This window comes from Lutjanus erythropterus, chromosome 14 (assembly GCF_056507025.1).
Source record: "Lutjanus erythropterus isolate fLutEry1 chromosome 14, fLutEry1.hap2, whole genome shotgun sequence".
NCBI classification, from domain to species: domain Eukaryota; kingdom Metazoa; phylum Chordata; class Actinopteri; order Lutjaniformes; family Lutjanidae; genus Lutjanus; species Lutjanus erythropterus.
Window position 1 is genome coordinate 1683330 of NC_139330.1, and position 14340 is coordinate 1697669.

Genomic DNA, 14340 nt, shown 5'->3' on the forward strand with positions numbered 1-14340 from the left:
ACTGTCACAAGCGAGCAGCACTGTCTCCCTACAGGAAGACTTTGCTGATTTTCAACCTTATTTGCCTGAGTTAGTCACAGGGATGTCCTGTCTGCTGTGTCCACAGTCGTCTGCAGTGTTCTGCGTGTTCCTGCAGCAGCTGTGGCAGCCCACTGCACTTCTGCCGTCCTCTGACTGTTGTATCCTGACGTCAGTGAACAGCAGAGGAGCCACAGGGCGAGTTTGGCTGAGGTCAGTTTGATTTTTATTGAACAAGAGAAAACAGATTTGTCATTTTTAATGGCTTTGGATAGTTTTTAAGAAGACTTTTGTTATCAATTTTCAATATTACCAGTGACTAATTGCCCTGTTGATTAAACACAAATTTCAATTTAGACTAGTCGGCTATTCTAACAGTAAGAAAAGCAAGAAATCTAGCATAAAAATATCGGTGCAGATCTGCAGGTCAGAGAGCGTCATGATTCAGCCACAGAGCGGGGCTGCTGGCACTGAGGTCTCCGGACCTCCACAGCAGCCGGGACACAGTGAGGCTGCTCACACCGCAGCCCCTGGGACTCACACCGCAGCCGGGGCAGAGACCGCTCCAGGCTCTGGGCCTCTCAGACAGTGTTTCAGGTGACTGTGGGACACACACACACCTAATGTTAACCACACAGGTGACAGTGATGTCACACATGTAATATGAAGTGATAAAAAGCCAAAAATAAAAACGTGAAATTGATATTCTGGTTAAAAATGTCACACTGTTGTCCCTGTTTTTTGTCTGAAAAGTGGATTTTTTGATGCAACCAACCAGCATTGAAGTGCTTGTAAAAAAGAATGAATGAAGCTCAAACAAAATGTTTTTTTTTGTCTGAAACTAGAAGATTTGTTCTTTCTTTTGATATATTCCATGTTAACATATTCATAGAACTGAATATTCTGTGGGTGCTGAAAAATCAATGAATTTTGGCAAAAATGCTGGCAACTTTATTAAACAACACTGGTGAGGAAAGAGTTAATGAAATAAAGGCACACTTTTTTTTTTTATTTCCCCTACCTAATTCATATTCATTCAACTTTGTTTCGCGCTTTATTTCTCCCCTGGTCATCAGTCGTCAGTTTGGAGTTAATTTTTGTCAGGTGACCTGTGGTGAACTCACTGCATCTGAGAAAAGGGACATGTCTCGATGAATTTCTAATGATGAATATGTGTGTGCAACAGATGTCCATGCACATAAACATTGTTAATTTATCAAGAGTATATCTTTTCCTTCTGACTTCATTTGAGATTGTAAGCAGATTTCTGATGCCTGCTGCGACCATGAATTCACAAAATAACCCAAGGTCATTGATCTGACCATGATTCAGTATTCCTTCAGAACACAGTGGAGTTGTGTTGCAGCTTAAAGATCTAAAACCGTCCCTCGGTCTCCATAATTCATGTTTTATTAGTCTCTGTGTAACTATTCCACTTTCCTTCAGCAGTGTCCTCTGTCAGAGTACAAATGAAGCTGTTAGAGGTCCACCCAGCGGACAAGTCTCCGTTAAGTTGTTAACCATCTCTCCGTCTCACTATCAGCAGATAGCCAGACACTTCAATCTCTGAGCCCTAATATCTATTCAACCTCTGTTCATCCTCTTTCACCCAGCTCGCACCACTCCTCTTGTTATCTCTCTGCCCCCCCTTCCTCCTCTGTATTCCTTTCACTCCTCCTTCTTACCCTCCAGTCTCTTTTCTCTTTATCTTCATCATCAGCCCATCTGCGCCTGTTTAGTGCTGTGTCGACATCTCCGGCAGCATCAAAGTCGGAAGAGGAGGAAGTTTTGAGAGAGAAAAAAAAACCTAAAAGACATCAACGGAATAAGTAGGGGGGAAAGAAAATGCTCTGAATTCACGTCTCTGCTGCGCTCCGTTCACCACCACAGGCAACGAGAGCAAGCAGCCGTTTGATGCCTTAACAGTCGAGGAGGGAGGGAGAAGGACGGAAACGGAGAGAGATGAAAACTGGAGAAAACACTCTTCTGTTCTGCCCTCAGAAAGACACAGTCGGTGTTAGTTTCCAGCCTGAGGTGGTTTAGAGAGCAAAGGAGGAGGAAGACAGCGAGGAAGGGTGATGATAATGATGTCACCTCTTTCTGTGAATTCACTCCTCGCTGCCTGGTTTTAACAGTGAGATGCCGAGAAACGCTCGGTGTATTTTATCAGCAGTCCAGAATCAGACTCTTGTACAGTCACATTATAGATCTGCATCCCTTCAGCCTCATTTAAGCCTCTGACACACAAATGCAGCAGTGAAACACACGCTGTTAAAACTCTGTAGCCTCGTATCACAGCCCTGAATCAACACCAACACCTCTAACTTGTTTGTTAGCACTTGAAATAGTACTAATGAATAATGGAGTGAAAATAAACTTCAGTCTGATTATCAGGTCAGGAACAGCAGGGTTTGAGGGTCTGATTTACTAAGATCCCAAATAAAGAGTGCGAAATTGCATGTACATTCTGATATATTGCATGTTTGGTCGGTGTGCGTTTTGTGGGTGATCAACTAAGAATAATTACATAAATGACAACCAGTGCAAACACTGTGGAGACAGCAGGATTGAAATGAGGGTTTTGGGTGTTTTACTGTTGTTTGCAAAGGAAATCAGAATGACTGCAAGTACAAAATGAAATTCGATCCTGTGGAGGTGTTAGTGGACGAGGCAAATAAACATATTAATAAAAAAAGGCAGGAACAGCAGATGAAATTAAGAGAAGATGAGAAGACATAAAGCAAAGAAGAAGAAAAAATGGCTTATAGTAAAAATACAACTATCTATAAAATGTCAATAATAATGAATAATGAATCCATTGTGCAGGAGGTGAGAGTTGTGTCCTCTGTGGCTCAAGCACAAATAGACTGTAATAAATTTATGTTTGGAGAAGTCTGGAGACAAAGACGAGGACGTGTGGTCCAGCCCTCGACTTGTAGACTAGGATGTGGGAGTTGCTACCGAAAGCAGGTGAAACTGAACCACTTGGTGTCTTCTTCAGGAAATAAGGTCAGATTAAACTCTGACATCTGAAACTGCAGCAAAGTCCCTTAAAACATCCAGACGAGAAAAAATTTCAAACTGCACAATTACAATCCAACATGTTGATTATAAACCTCCACCACAGCTGACAGCACAGCTCTCTGGGTCCATTTTGACCCACCACACTTACCGTAGTTCTGAACACTCCAACCGGCAACCAAAATTGCATATTTGATTAATTGACTGGTAGTTGCAGCTGTAAATGTTGTGGATGTGCAAATGCTTGAATGCATGAATGTGTGCACGTATGTGATCACAGCTATTCTGAATGCATGCTTGTTTAATGAGGAATTCCCAGCAACATTAGCAGTGCGCACGCAGTGTCAGTTTTACCTCAAAATAAAAACAGTACCTTTTCTGGTAAAACCTGTTTTCTCATTTCTAACCTGCGTCCACATTCTGAGGAGTCGGTTTTCTTTTAAAAACCCAGTGTAATATGAACAAAACAGTTTTCCAGCCTGTTGTCATTTTTAGATATCAAGGCTTCCAAGAAACTTTGTTCTCCTTATTTATATTATTATATTTATATTTAAGTAAACCAACTTGCCATTTTTCCACCATTTTGTATTTGATGAAACTGGGACTGCTGGTTTATTGTCTTGAATCATTAGGTTGGATAGTTGAATTTTCCATCCTTCACCAGTGTGTGGATTCTTTTTATCCGTGAAGTTATTATTCCAAACCACTTTAGACCATAAAGTTATTTTTTCTGAAATTTTCGTCACAGCGTTTGATTCTGACAAAAATCAAATTAAATGCTTCGCTGTAGCTTCACATGACTCTGTGTTCCATAAATATACTCTCACTTTTCACACTCATAACAGGAAAAAACATACATGTTTTTAGCTTTTTAATGACCTGATTGCTTTCTCTGTTTCTTCTTGTAATAATCAATGTGTTCAGCTGCTGTGTGGAGAGGCAGTTAAGTGGAGACGAGGCACAAGTCTTGTGGGAGGCAGCTGAAGCTGTGGTGCATGTAGGAAGGCAGTGAACAGCCAGATGGCAAAAAATAAACAAGGAAGTGATGAAGACGAGGCCAATGTAGCGTCAGCAGTGTTTAGTTAAATCTGCTAACTGACATGTCTCATTACAGGCAGGAAAGATTTGAGCAGCTCTGTGGTGACGCAGCTGATGGGATTTTTGTCAGATTGGATTGGTATTGATTTTGGAGATGGATTGAAAATGGCAGTAATTATTGAAAAAAAGAGTGTGTTCATTTTTTTTTGGGTAATGGCCTGCTTTCATCATAGATTTTGTGTGCAGGCACCAGCCGGGCTTTTCACCGGCTGAAAAAACAAAACAAAACAATACTTACACAGTTTGAATCCTCCGGAGGCTCCTGAACATGAAAGCAGTAATATGCATGCAAATGTGGTGTTGGGAATTATCTTTTCTTGACTTTCTCCTGTCTGAATCATACTCCTGTCTTCAATCATTCTGTTTCTCTGTCCATCTGGCTCTGTGATAATCTCCGTCAGTGCACAAATGCATATTAAGCCTGGCTGCCTCACATCTGATGCAAAGAAAAGTCTGTGTACTTAAAGCTATAATTTCTGCATTAAAATGTCTGAAAACACAACCAGTAACATCAGGCTTCATGATCAAAGAAAGTTTATATCACGTCATCAACACTCCTTTGCTCGTGCTCGTGCACATGAGCACCTTTTCTCTCCCTCACTCTCACATTTAAACACCCCCCCTGGTTTTCCAGTGGTTCATATCAGGCTTCGGTTTAAACCACCGCTGGTTCTGTGTGCCGTGTTTCGCTTGATGCTGTTCAGTCAGAACCTCAACAAACGGCACTGACACTGGTGTCCAAAAACTGTACTGACGGGAAAGAGGGAGACGAGAAAACAGTGATATTTGATTTTGTCCACATCACCCAGCATGTTTAGTAATGAAAAAAAGAACAATTAATGGTTTTTTTTGTAGCAGATCTGGGTTGGGGCTGCACAGTTACTCATGAAATTATTGAAACGGCAATATTGGCAAGTGCAATATCCAAATCATAGAACCAGAACCTGATCACAATGGTATGAAAAAGGAAAAATGTGTATAAAAACTGCATTATAATGTGGCCCTGTGGAGATGCGCTGGGCAACAAATCTTGTTCTCCACATGTAAGAAAACATTGTTTGATTGACACAGACCCAAACCACTGTCAAAATATTACAATTCTAATGTTTTTTTCATTAAATATGAACATTTTAATACAAAAACGATAATTCCCATTAATTGTACCGGCTATTGCAGTTGCAATTTCAGCCAAAATAATCACAATATGACTTTTTTTTTCACCAAATTCTGCAGCCGTAATCTGTAGTGTAACTATTTCATGACAAATTGTACACTTGTACTGTGCTAGAGAGGTTGGGAGACTAGGCTAATAATACATTTTCTATAAATGTTGAAGATTACCTTTATATCTGTCAGGTGGTCAGTAGAACAGCTGAACTTTGTGAGGTGACATCAGTGTTTTCTTGCAGCTTGTTGCCTTCAAGTGTCAAAAAGAAAAATAAATCAAAGAGTGCAGCATTAAAGTGCCTGAAAACAAAAAAGTTTGTCTTCATTTGCATAAAACTTGATTCATGAGTTTCTGAGACCTGATCAACCTCAAATACGATCAGTACTTTTCTGAAAAACCTGTGATATCAATCTGAGACGTGTCTTCTGCCCTCTGGTGGATCATCAGTGAACTGCAGGCAGCAGCCGACCTGTGGGTTTGAAATCCAACATGGCTGCCTTCATGTAGTGACTGACACGTTTTTGGCAGGAAATCTTTGCTAATTTTGAAACTTTTACATTAAGAATAACAGTTATATTGCTACTAATATTTAATTAATTACAATAATTATTTTTTCTTGCCTTATTTTATAGTAAAATTGTGTTGAAAATATGTGTATCAAAGTTGGTATATGTGGTTATTTATCTGGGAATCACTCGGTTATTATTCTATAGAATTTCATGATGCAGTCTGCATTTTACCACTGCACTCACAAACACACTGTAAAATAAACTAATTAAAGATTGAAATTTTATCTTAAGATATATTTATAACTGCAATATTTGTATGTGTTTTTGTACATACAACCTGCTCTTATTATAATCACTTGGAGGCTGCAAACCATTATGAGAAAGTGAGCACTTACTAAAATTGCTTTTTTAAATTGTTTTTTTCCAAAATGATTGCTTGGCTGTCACAATTCAACTCTTTTTGGCAGCCGCAAGGCCAAATAAAAGGCTTCCTGTATGAAAAAAGAAAGTGCCAAATTTTCCAAAAGCAATGAACAGTTTCTAAAATAAAAAAATATTGTCATCAAGGACTTTTCATAAACGTCCAACTTTTCAGATATGATGCAAAGAAAATATATATGTAAATGGTATGGAAAAATGTTTTTTTTTTTTTTTTTTTACAAAAATCAAATGATAATTTAAAAAAATAATGCGACAGTGTGAAAAAGAGAGAGATGAACAGATAATTCTCAGCTGAAGATGCAGCTCTTTTTGTCTTTCTGGTGTTTTATAGTGAATTTCAGCTCATTGTTTAGATTTTTAGTCCACAACTTTATGGTTTTGGTTTAGTCTCATTGCATAGTTTTTTTCTCTTTACTTTTCTTCCAAATTGTCTGCAGGGTCAGAGGAAGACATGACTGTTTGATCACCACTTCCTCCTCCACAAAACACTTCGACGAGCAGAGAAATAAAAAAAAAAATGTAAAACATAAAAACAACCGGCTGCTGCTGCTGTTAGACTGCAGCGTTCGATTCAAGCCTGCTCTTAGTGTGTCTCACAGGTCAGCGGCAGGTTAATAGAGGTCTTCCCTCCGCTCTGTAGCTGTGTGCGCCGCTGTTTGCGGGTGTGTGAGACCCTACTTTGACACCGTTCTCTCTGAGCAGCCGTGGGGTTGAACACAACCTCGGCCCGCGGCGTCTACTGAAGCGAGGAGCGCCCTGCTGCAGTGGAGAAAATCCTCCTTCATTCCCGTTAATTAACTCTGCTTCTCCTTCCTCCCCCCTGCCACCCTGCGTCTTCTGACTCTGTTCTCCTTCTTCTGTCTGTCTGTCTTCATCTTTTCTTCTCCTCGTCTCTGTCTAACCCTCTGTCTGAAACTCTCTTCTTGTCTTCCAGCAGAAGTCGTCTGAAGCTGCTCCTCCCTCCACCTCCCCGTCCTCGCAGGCTGACAGGAGCAGACAGGAGGTGCACGACTATCCTCTTTTCTCTGGTGTTTTGCTGTGGTTGTGTTGTGTTGTCTTGTAGTTATGTTGTGCTGTGAAAATCAGAACAGTCCACCAGTCAAGTAAATACTCATATCGGCTAATATACAATATAACAAGACAGTTCAGGATGTCATCTTGGATTTGCTGACATTTTATTGATCGATTAATTGAGAAAATAATCAACCGATGAATCAAATGAAAGTGATTGTTAGTTGCAGCCCTAATTTTCAACTACTTGATCAATTAACCAGGTAAGATCATTATTTAACCAAACAAAAATCAAAATGAGGCCTTCAGAGTTTGATATGATTTACTGGTACCTTCACAGATGAATTGTTGCTACATAGCCACTTCATTGAGCTTCATAATGGCTCTCCAGGAACCTGTGGGTGACGTCAGAATGACTGCGTCCATGTCGTACATACAGTCTACAGTTTTACACACAGCAGTCTCTACCAACCACAGTCCTTTGTACCTGTGCACACGCGGGGTCAGAGCTCCTTTGAGTCGCACTCGCCATGCTGACATGAACTGATTAAATAAACAAAGCTGGAAACGGAGCCAACATGATGTGTGGAGGAGGATCCCAGCTGTAATTTGCTGTGTTTTATTAGCGAGGATCAGATGGGAGTATAATAGCCCGCTAATGCTGCTGGAGCAAATTGGCCAGAGCTAGCCTCATTTGCTCATGGTTAATAGAGTCAGAGACTTGTGCCAGAGCCTCAAAGATGATAAACTTACTGATGGATACGTCAACAAAAACGCAGCCGAAATATAGCCTGCATATGTTTCATATGCACTGCAGAGAAACAGCCAAGAATATCAGTCAGTTTGAACAGAATAAAGGCCAATAATTCCTCACAATACTTCTTACAATAAGACCACCTTTATAAATAATTTGTAAATGCTTTATACTGAGGTTATTAATTAGGATATAAAGACTTAATAAATCATGAGTAAAAAGATCAGATCAGATCACCAGATTCATGCACTGAGGCTTTGGTGGCTTCTTCTGCATGCACGGTTTTACTCTTTACAGTAAGGCTTTCTTTTGACTTGTTACACACCCAGTGCACAACTGTAACGGTCATGAAAATAAACTTTGAATGCACAAGAAGAATGTATGTAAAATTTAATTGCTTGATAATAAACAAAGCTGGAATCAGAGAATTTTGTTTGTAACAAATGTGTCAGTTATCAGAATAGTTGGCAATTAATTTAGTAATCTGTTAATAATTGATTAAGTGATAATTGTTCCAGCTCTAGACCAATAATAACTTTATTGTGACTCCATATTTTTCTTGTTATTGATTGATATTTTTCCTCTGGCCTGTAGAGCTGTTTAATTTTTGAGATGTAGAGATATCTGTCTTCTCTCTAGTATAATGTGACTAGATTGCACTTGGCTTGTGGTGCTCAAAGATGACAAAAAGTTAAAAAAAAAAGAAGGTCTCTTTCCAGAAATCACAACCTGGTTACTGGAGATAATCCACAGAGCTTATTGTGAGCAGTTTAATAAAGGAACTACTTTGTTCCTGCAGTAGAAGAAACTGTTTTATTTCCGCTAGAAAGAAAGTAGTTCCTACATGAAGTAATGATTTCGATGAAATTCCGACTAATTGTTCAGTCCCAGTAAGCAGAAACTTTATCTTGCCAAAAAAATACACTTTGTAAATTATTTATAAGGGTAGTCTTATTATAAACTTGTGCCAAAAATCTTCAGTTAAAAACCAAAACAAAAAAATCCTCTGTGGCGAGCGTTGACATTTGACCTGCTGTGTGTGACAGTTTTCATAATGTGCTGTTTTTAATATTTCATTCCATGAGTCTGAAGTAAGAAAAAAAGATTGACCCAGAGCTCACAGAAGAACGCAAATGCTCTTATTGTTGATTCTGATATGCGTCACTGTAAATATTGCTGATTATTTTGTTTATTACTCTGAGGATAAATGAGCAGCTCAGCTTAAATAAATATAAATACATAAACAGGCAGTAAAGCAGTCGTGTTGAGGGACGGAGGGAGACGCAGACAGAAACCGACTCTCATTGTTTCCATAATGGCTCGACTGTAGCTTTTCTGCGGCTAAGCTAAAGCTTCTCTCCTTTGGCGTCCTGACAGTCATTAGCTAAAGCCTGTTGGTGGCTGGCATCAGCGCCGCCTCATTTACATACAACAAAGCAAGAGAGAAGCATTAACCTGCAAACACTACATCAACTGTCCGCTCGCTAATAATGTCTGCACATTAAAACTGCATTGTGAGTGCATTAAAATCACATTAAGGAACGAGATCCAATCGTTTTCAACCTGCAGCAAATCTTTACCATCAGGTCTCATGTTTCCTCCTACAGATTTTTATAATGGCTGTCCAATGGTGATTTAATGAAGAAGAGTGTCTTCTCTCTGCATGCTTAAGCACTATTACATGATAATTATGGTATTGCAGTTGCAGAATTCACTTACTGCATCTCTACTGTTGAGTGTAGGCATATAAATTCAGAATAAAGTGATTTATGTTATATTCAGATTACGTGTAGAGTGACTATAATTTTTCACTCTTTTACTCAGAGATTTTTTATTTTTGTCAATTTATTATTGTATAAGTTTTTTTTTAATAGAGAAAACGAAAGTGGACACTATCCGATGTTACAGCTGATGCTCAGGCCGCTCTGGCTGCATGAACCTGTGTGTGACAGATATCACTGAGCTGCTCACAGTGTTCACACAGACAGTGTTTCTGCTGCAGCACTGCTCCTGCCAGCGTAACGTTTTGAAGTGAAGAAAACAGTATGGTTACCTTTCTGCATTGTTCAGACAGACAGAAAAACAGACAGATATCGCCCTTAACCTGATATTTTAATGTCTGTGACGTATCCTGCAGATCTGGACAGTGAAACTGCAGTCAGAGGTGTTGCTGATATGTCAATATGACTCTCTACAGGTTAATTTTATTGCATATGTTTTCTGAGAACCGCACACATCATGCAGAAAAAATAGGCGAGACCCCAAATCTGCAGATGAAGCTCTGCTCAAACTGGGCTGTATGACTGTTCTACCTGTTAATGTTGACGACAAAATAAAAACCAACCAGTTCTGCAATCCACAAGACTGTTTCACAGCTGGTGTGGTCCATCTGTGAAACATAGTCTCAGTTGTTACAGCGTGAGCTATGGTTGTAACACAGGTGACAACAACATTAAACAATTAGTTTTCAACAATATTTCAGTCGAGCAGCTGTTTTCACATTGATTTCATACCATGTACATGATCAGATAATGTTTAAAACGCAGTGAAATGATTAAAAAATGACTGGATGTACCAGTTGGGACATTCATGTCCTTTCTTCTTAGCGAGTCCACTAATTAATTAAAAATGCCTTCTTAACCTTCTTAAGTCCCGCCCCTTTTTGCTCTGTGCTCCAATAACAGCTGAGCAAACTTGGCACCCATCTGAACTTTGGTCAGCTTTCTCCTTTCCTGTTTAGACATGCTGTGTTGGCTAGCTAACTGGTTAGCTAATGATTGATATAGATTACCTCACTAATTAGCTGTCATTTTGCTAACATTAGCATGTCCCCAAGCAACATCTTTTACCATCATCCAAGGAGAAGGTTGACTTTGGTTCTGCAGGGTAGCTGCTGCTGGAGCTCTGAATAAAAAGGGGAGGGATTTAGGGAGGCTCAATAGTGCAATGATCCCTGAAGAAATAATGTGGTATAAATGAGGTGCTTTCTTTAGAGCAGATTTAGCATGTATGACATGAAATGATGCTAACTGGAGAAGAACAGAAACATGCAGACATCTGAATGGATTTTAGTTCCACAACATACAAACTAGGCCTGTAACGATAAAACATTTTCACAATGCTGTTGCAAAAATGTCAATGTCTTACACCATCTTTTCTTCTTTCCTTACAGAAGGAGCGTGAAAAGAAAAAAGAGGAGAAGAAGAAAGAAAAGGATGCTGATAAAGTGGAGAGACAGAACAACACAAAGGTGCGAGTAATAGATTTCATTTAACCTGCAAAAAAGTATTTTTCTTATATGAAACTAATTCATCAGGAGCTGCAGTTTGTCAGTCTTAACCACCTCTGTCACACACTAATGTGTACATCACGGTTCAGTGAGAAGTGTCTGAGGTTTCCGTCTTTTTGTCTGTTGTTGAATTTAACTTTGACCGTGAAAACTGGTTTACGAGTGCAGCTTCAGTAACAGGAGCCCGCTGACATCGATCGTGTTTTATGTACACGGCTGTTTAAACATTGTGAAGGCCAGAATGAGGACAAGTCGAAGAGCTGCTGCCTCTGCATGTGTGTGTGTGTGTGTGTGAGTGTGTGTGTGAGCGTGGTGTTATAAATGCATGATGTGTGACAACACGGAGGGTGAGAGTGTGTGTGTGTGCCGTCGCTCCACCTCTGTGGTGGTACAGGAACCGAGTCCTCCAGGGAAACTCCTCATAAACATTCATACTGTTCACAGATGCTTTAGTTTTGCTCCGTGCATCAGTATGGATCATTTCTCATTCACGCACAGGAGCGTAAACATGTAGAGAAAACAACTATGATATTGTTTGTGTACTGTGTATGTATATACAATATACATACACAGTACTCCAGGAAGAATCTATCAAGGAAGGTGTTTTTTTCTATCTGTTCATTCAATGTAAGTATTTAAACACAAATATTATCGTATACATAGAAATAATAGATACCACACACTCTCTTTTTATTCAAGATTCACATCTCAAGATGTTTATTATCACACCGGTTATCTAAGAACAGTCTTGTGAAAAGACTTATATAAGAGTCAGTTAAGTAGCAAAAATGAAGTAGTTATGTATGAAAAGAACAATAATAGTAAGATAAAATATACAGGAATGGAATAGAATATGCATTTATAGAATAAAATTTGGGTTGTCTGTGTCCCCACAAAAGTATTTTGGCCATAAGTTAAGAATTTATACGGTAATTGCATCAAAATTACACACAAATATCTTGATTTAAATTTATTTATTAGGATGAACCCTTTGAGATGCATCGTCTTGTTTTTGAGGGGGTCCCAACATAAATCACCATCAATACAAAAACTGTCATGCAGAGAAACAACAGACAACTAAAAAACAAGAAAACAAAAACAAAGACAAACCACATACATCAATAAAACAATACAACAACAAGGCTGTACAGTATATACACAGTATACAGTGACAGCATCATTGATAACAAAGACAAGTTTGAACATACTAAATGATGAAATGGATTTTATATCTGCAGGTAAATTATTCTGATCTTCAGTACGAGGGACAGAGAGACAGAGTTGAGCACCTGACTGGAGAGTTAGAGGTAAAAGGTGCAAGATACTGTTGTAAATTAGAAGGATAATTGAGATGAAGCCAGTGAATGACTCTTCTCACATTCAGAGAAAGTGCATCATACATTGTGAAGTCATGACTGACAAAAAGGACACCCAAGTATAAATCTGCAGAGAATATCTGACAGGATAAAATGATGAAGTGATGACATTTTATATCCAAAAGGTCAAAGGTCACCTTCACTCTGACATTATAATATTCAGTCCTCCGTCCTGGAAATGATTCCCTGGACTCAGACATGTGAATATGGTGAAAACTTCCGTCTTCCATTCTCACTCCCTGTTTTTAAAAAGAATGTGTTATGTCACTCAGTGTAATAAGTGAAGCCGTCGCTGTTGGCAGATTGTTGGCATCTAAATTTAGCTTTTTAAAAATGCAGATAGACTCTTAACGCCGTCTGCACCGGGTAAAGATGCCCTCACATCAAGAAAGACGACTTGCATAACGTCGTGATTTAAAACTCTGCAAATTGATGGACAGATAAAATGATTGAGCAAAGATAAGTGTTTTGAAGTGAACGACTGATGTGTTTTGACGAGAACGTGATCCGAGCTCAGTCTGACGTCAGAACGAGCTAAGGTCACTGGATGTGTGTGTGTCAATGCATTTCCTGTGGAAGATAATTTGTGTGTGTGCTGGAGCTGTGGTATGTGCTCATGCATATCTATACTGTGTGTGTGACTGCATTTGTGAAAGAGAGAGAGGGGGGAGGAGGGGGAGGGAGGACTGAAGGACTGAATGTGTGTGTTTCTGGGTCATGGTTAGTAAATTCAGAGTATTTCCATGGCCTGTGAAGCGTTGAGGGAATAATGTAGCTCTCAGCAGTGTGGGTACTGCTGTATATGTGTGTGTGTGTGTGTGTGTGTGTATTCCCTCTGTAGGGAAATGGAATGAGAGCTGTGGGCAACTGGACCCACGGAGAGTGAAATGTACTCTGCAGCATTTACATTTCTTACTTCACCTCCATCTGCTCATAAACTCCACAGTCTTTTATTACCTATTAAAATATATCGTCTCATTTCTGTTCTGCTGCAATATTTCTGTCCTGACTTATTTTTGCACCGATCTTACCGTCCATCTGTGCATCCCGTTAATGCTGTAATGCAGAATTTGGCAGGTTGCAGGTTCAGGTCGGTGATTCTTGTGAGTTGGGCAGAGGCCTGCAATGATTATTTTCATTGTCGGTTATTTTCTTAATTAATTGATTTGTTGTGTGTTATGTTATGCTGTTTTGGACAAATTGAAAGTTTGACCTGATGAGGGTGCCGGAGAAAAAAACTCAGGATCACCAAGATTATTACAGTTGGTCCTCTCAAGGACATGAGTCTCTGTGCCAATTAATCAATTATCAAAGTAGTTGACCATTAATTTAATAATCGATTAATTGTTGGAGCCCTAACTCTGACAACCAGGATGCAGATGCCACAAGATGTATTACCGTAGCCTTAAAGATGTCGTCCCTTTGGCTTTTTATAATTCACTCCGTGTAGATTCTTTTCTTTTTCAAGCTTTATTTCTAATTATTTTTAATTAGTGTCCAACTATAACAACAGTTTTAGTTACCAGCCAGCAGAGTCAGAGTTGAACGAGTGGATCCAAGCAGATGTTTTATATCTGTAGTGACCGTTTCAGCATCAGAGCAGCGAACACAGAGTTGGTCCTTGAACTGCTCACATGGCACTTCTCTGCCAGTCC

At 39.4% G+C, this 14340-nt stretch overlaps 1 protein-coding gene across 1 annotated transcript in view; it reads left to right on the forward strand.

Annotated features, from left to right (window-relative positions):
* Positions 1-14340, forward strand: part of LOC146315008 (stromal membrane-associated protein 1-like) — a 120619-nt gene that overhangs the window by 36317 nt on the left and 69962 nt on the right. The window contains exons 5-6 of the mRNA XM_084736024.1: positions 7190-7258; positions 11193-11270. Coding sequence (XP_084592150.1) covers positions 7190-7258; positions 11193-11270 — 147 coding nt within the window. The remainder of the gene's footprint in view (positions 1-7189; positions 7259-11192; positions 11271-14340) is intronic.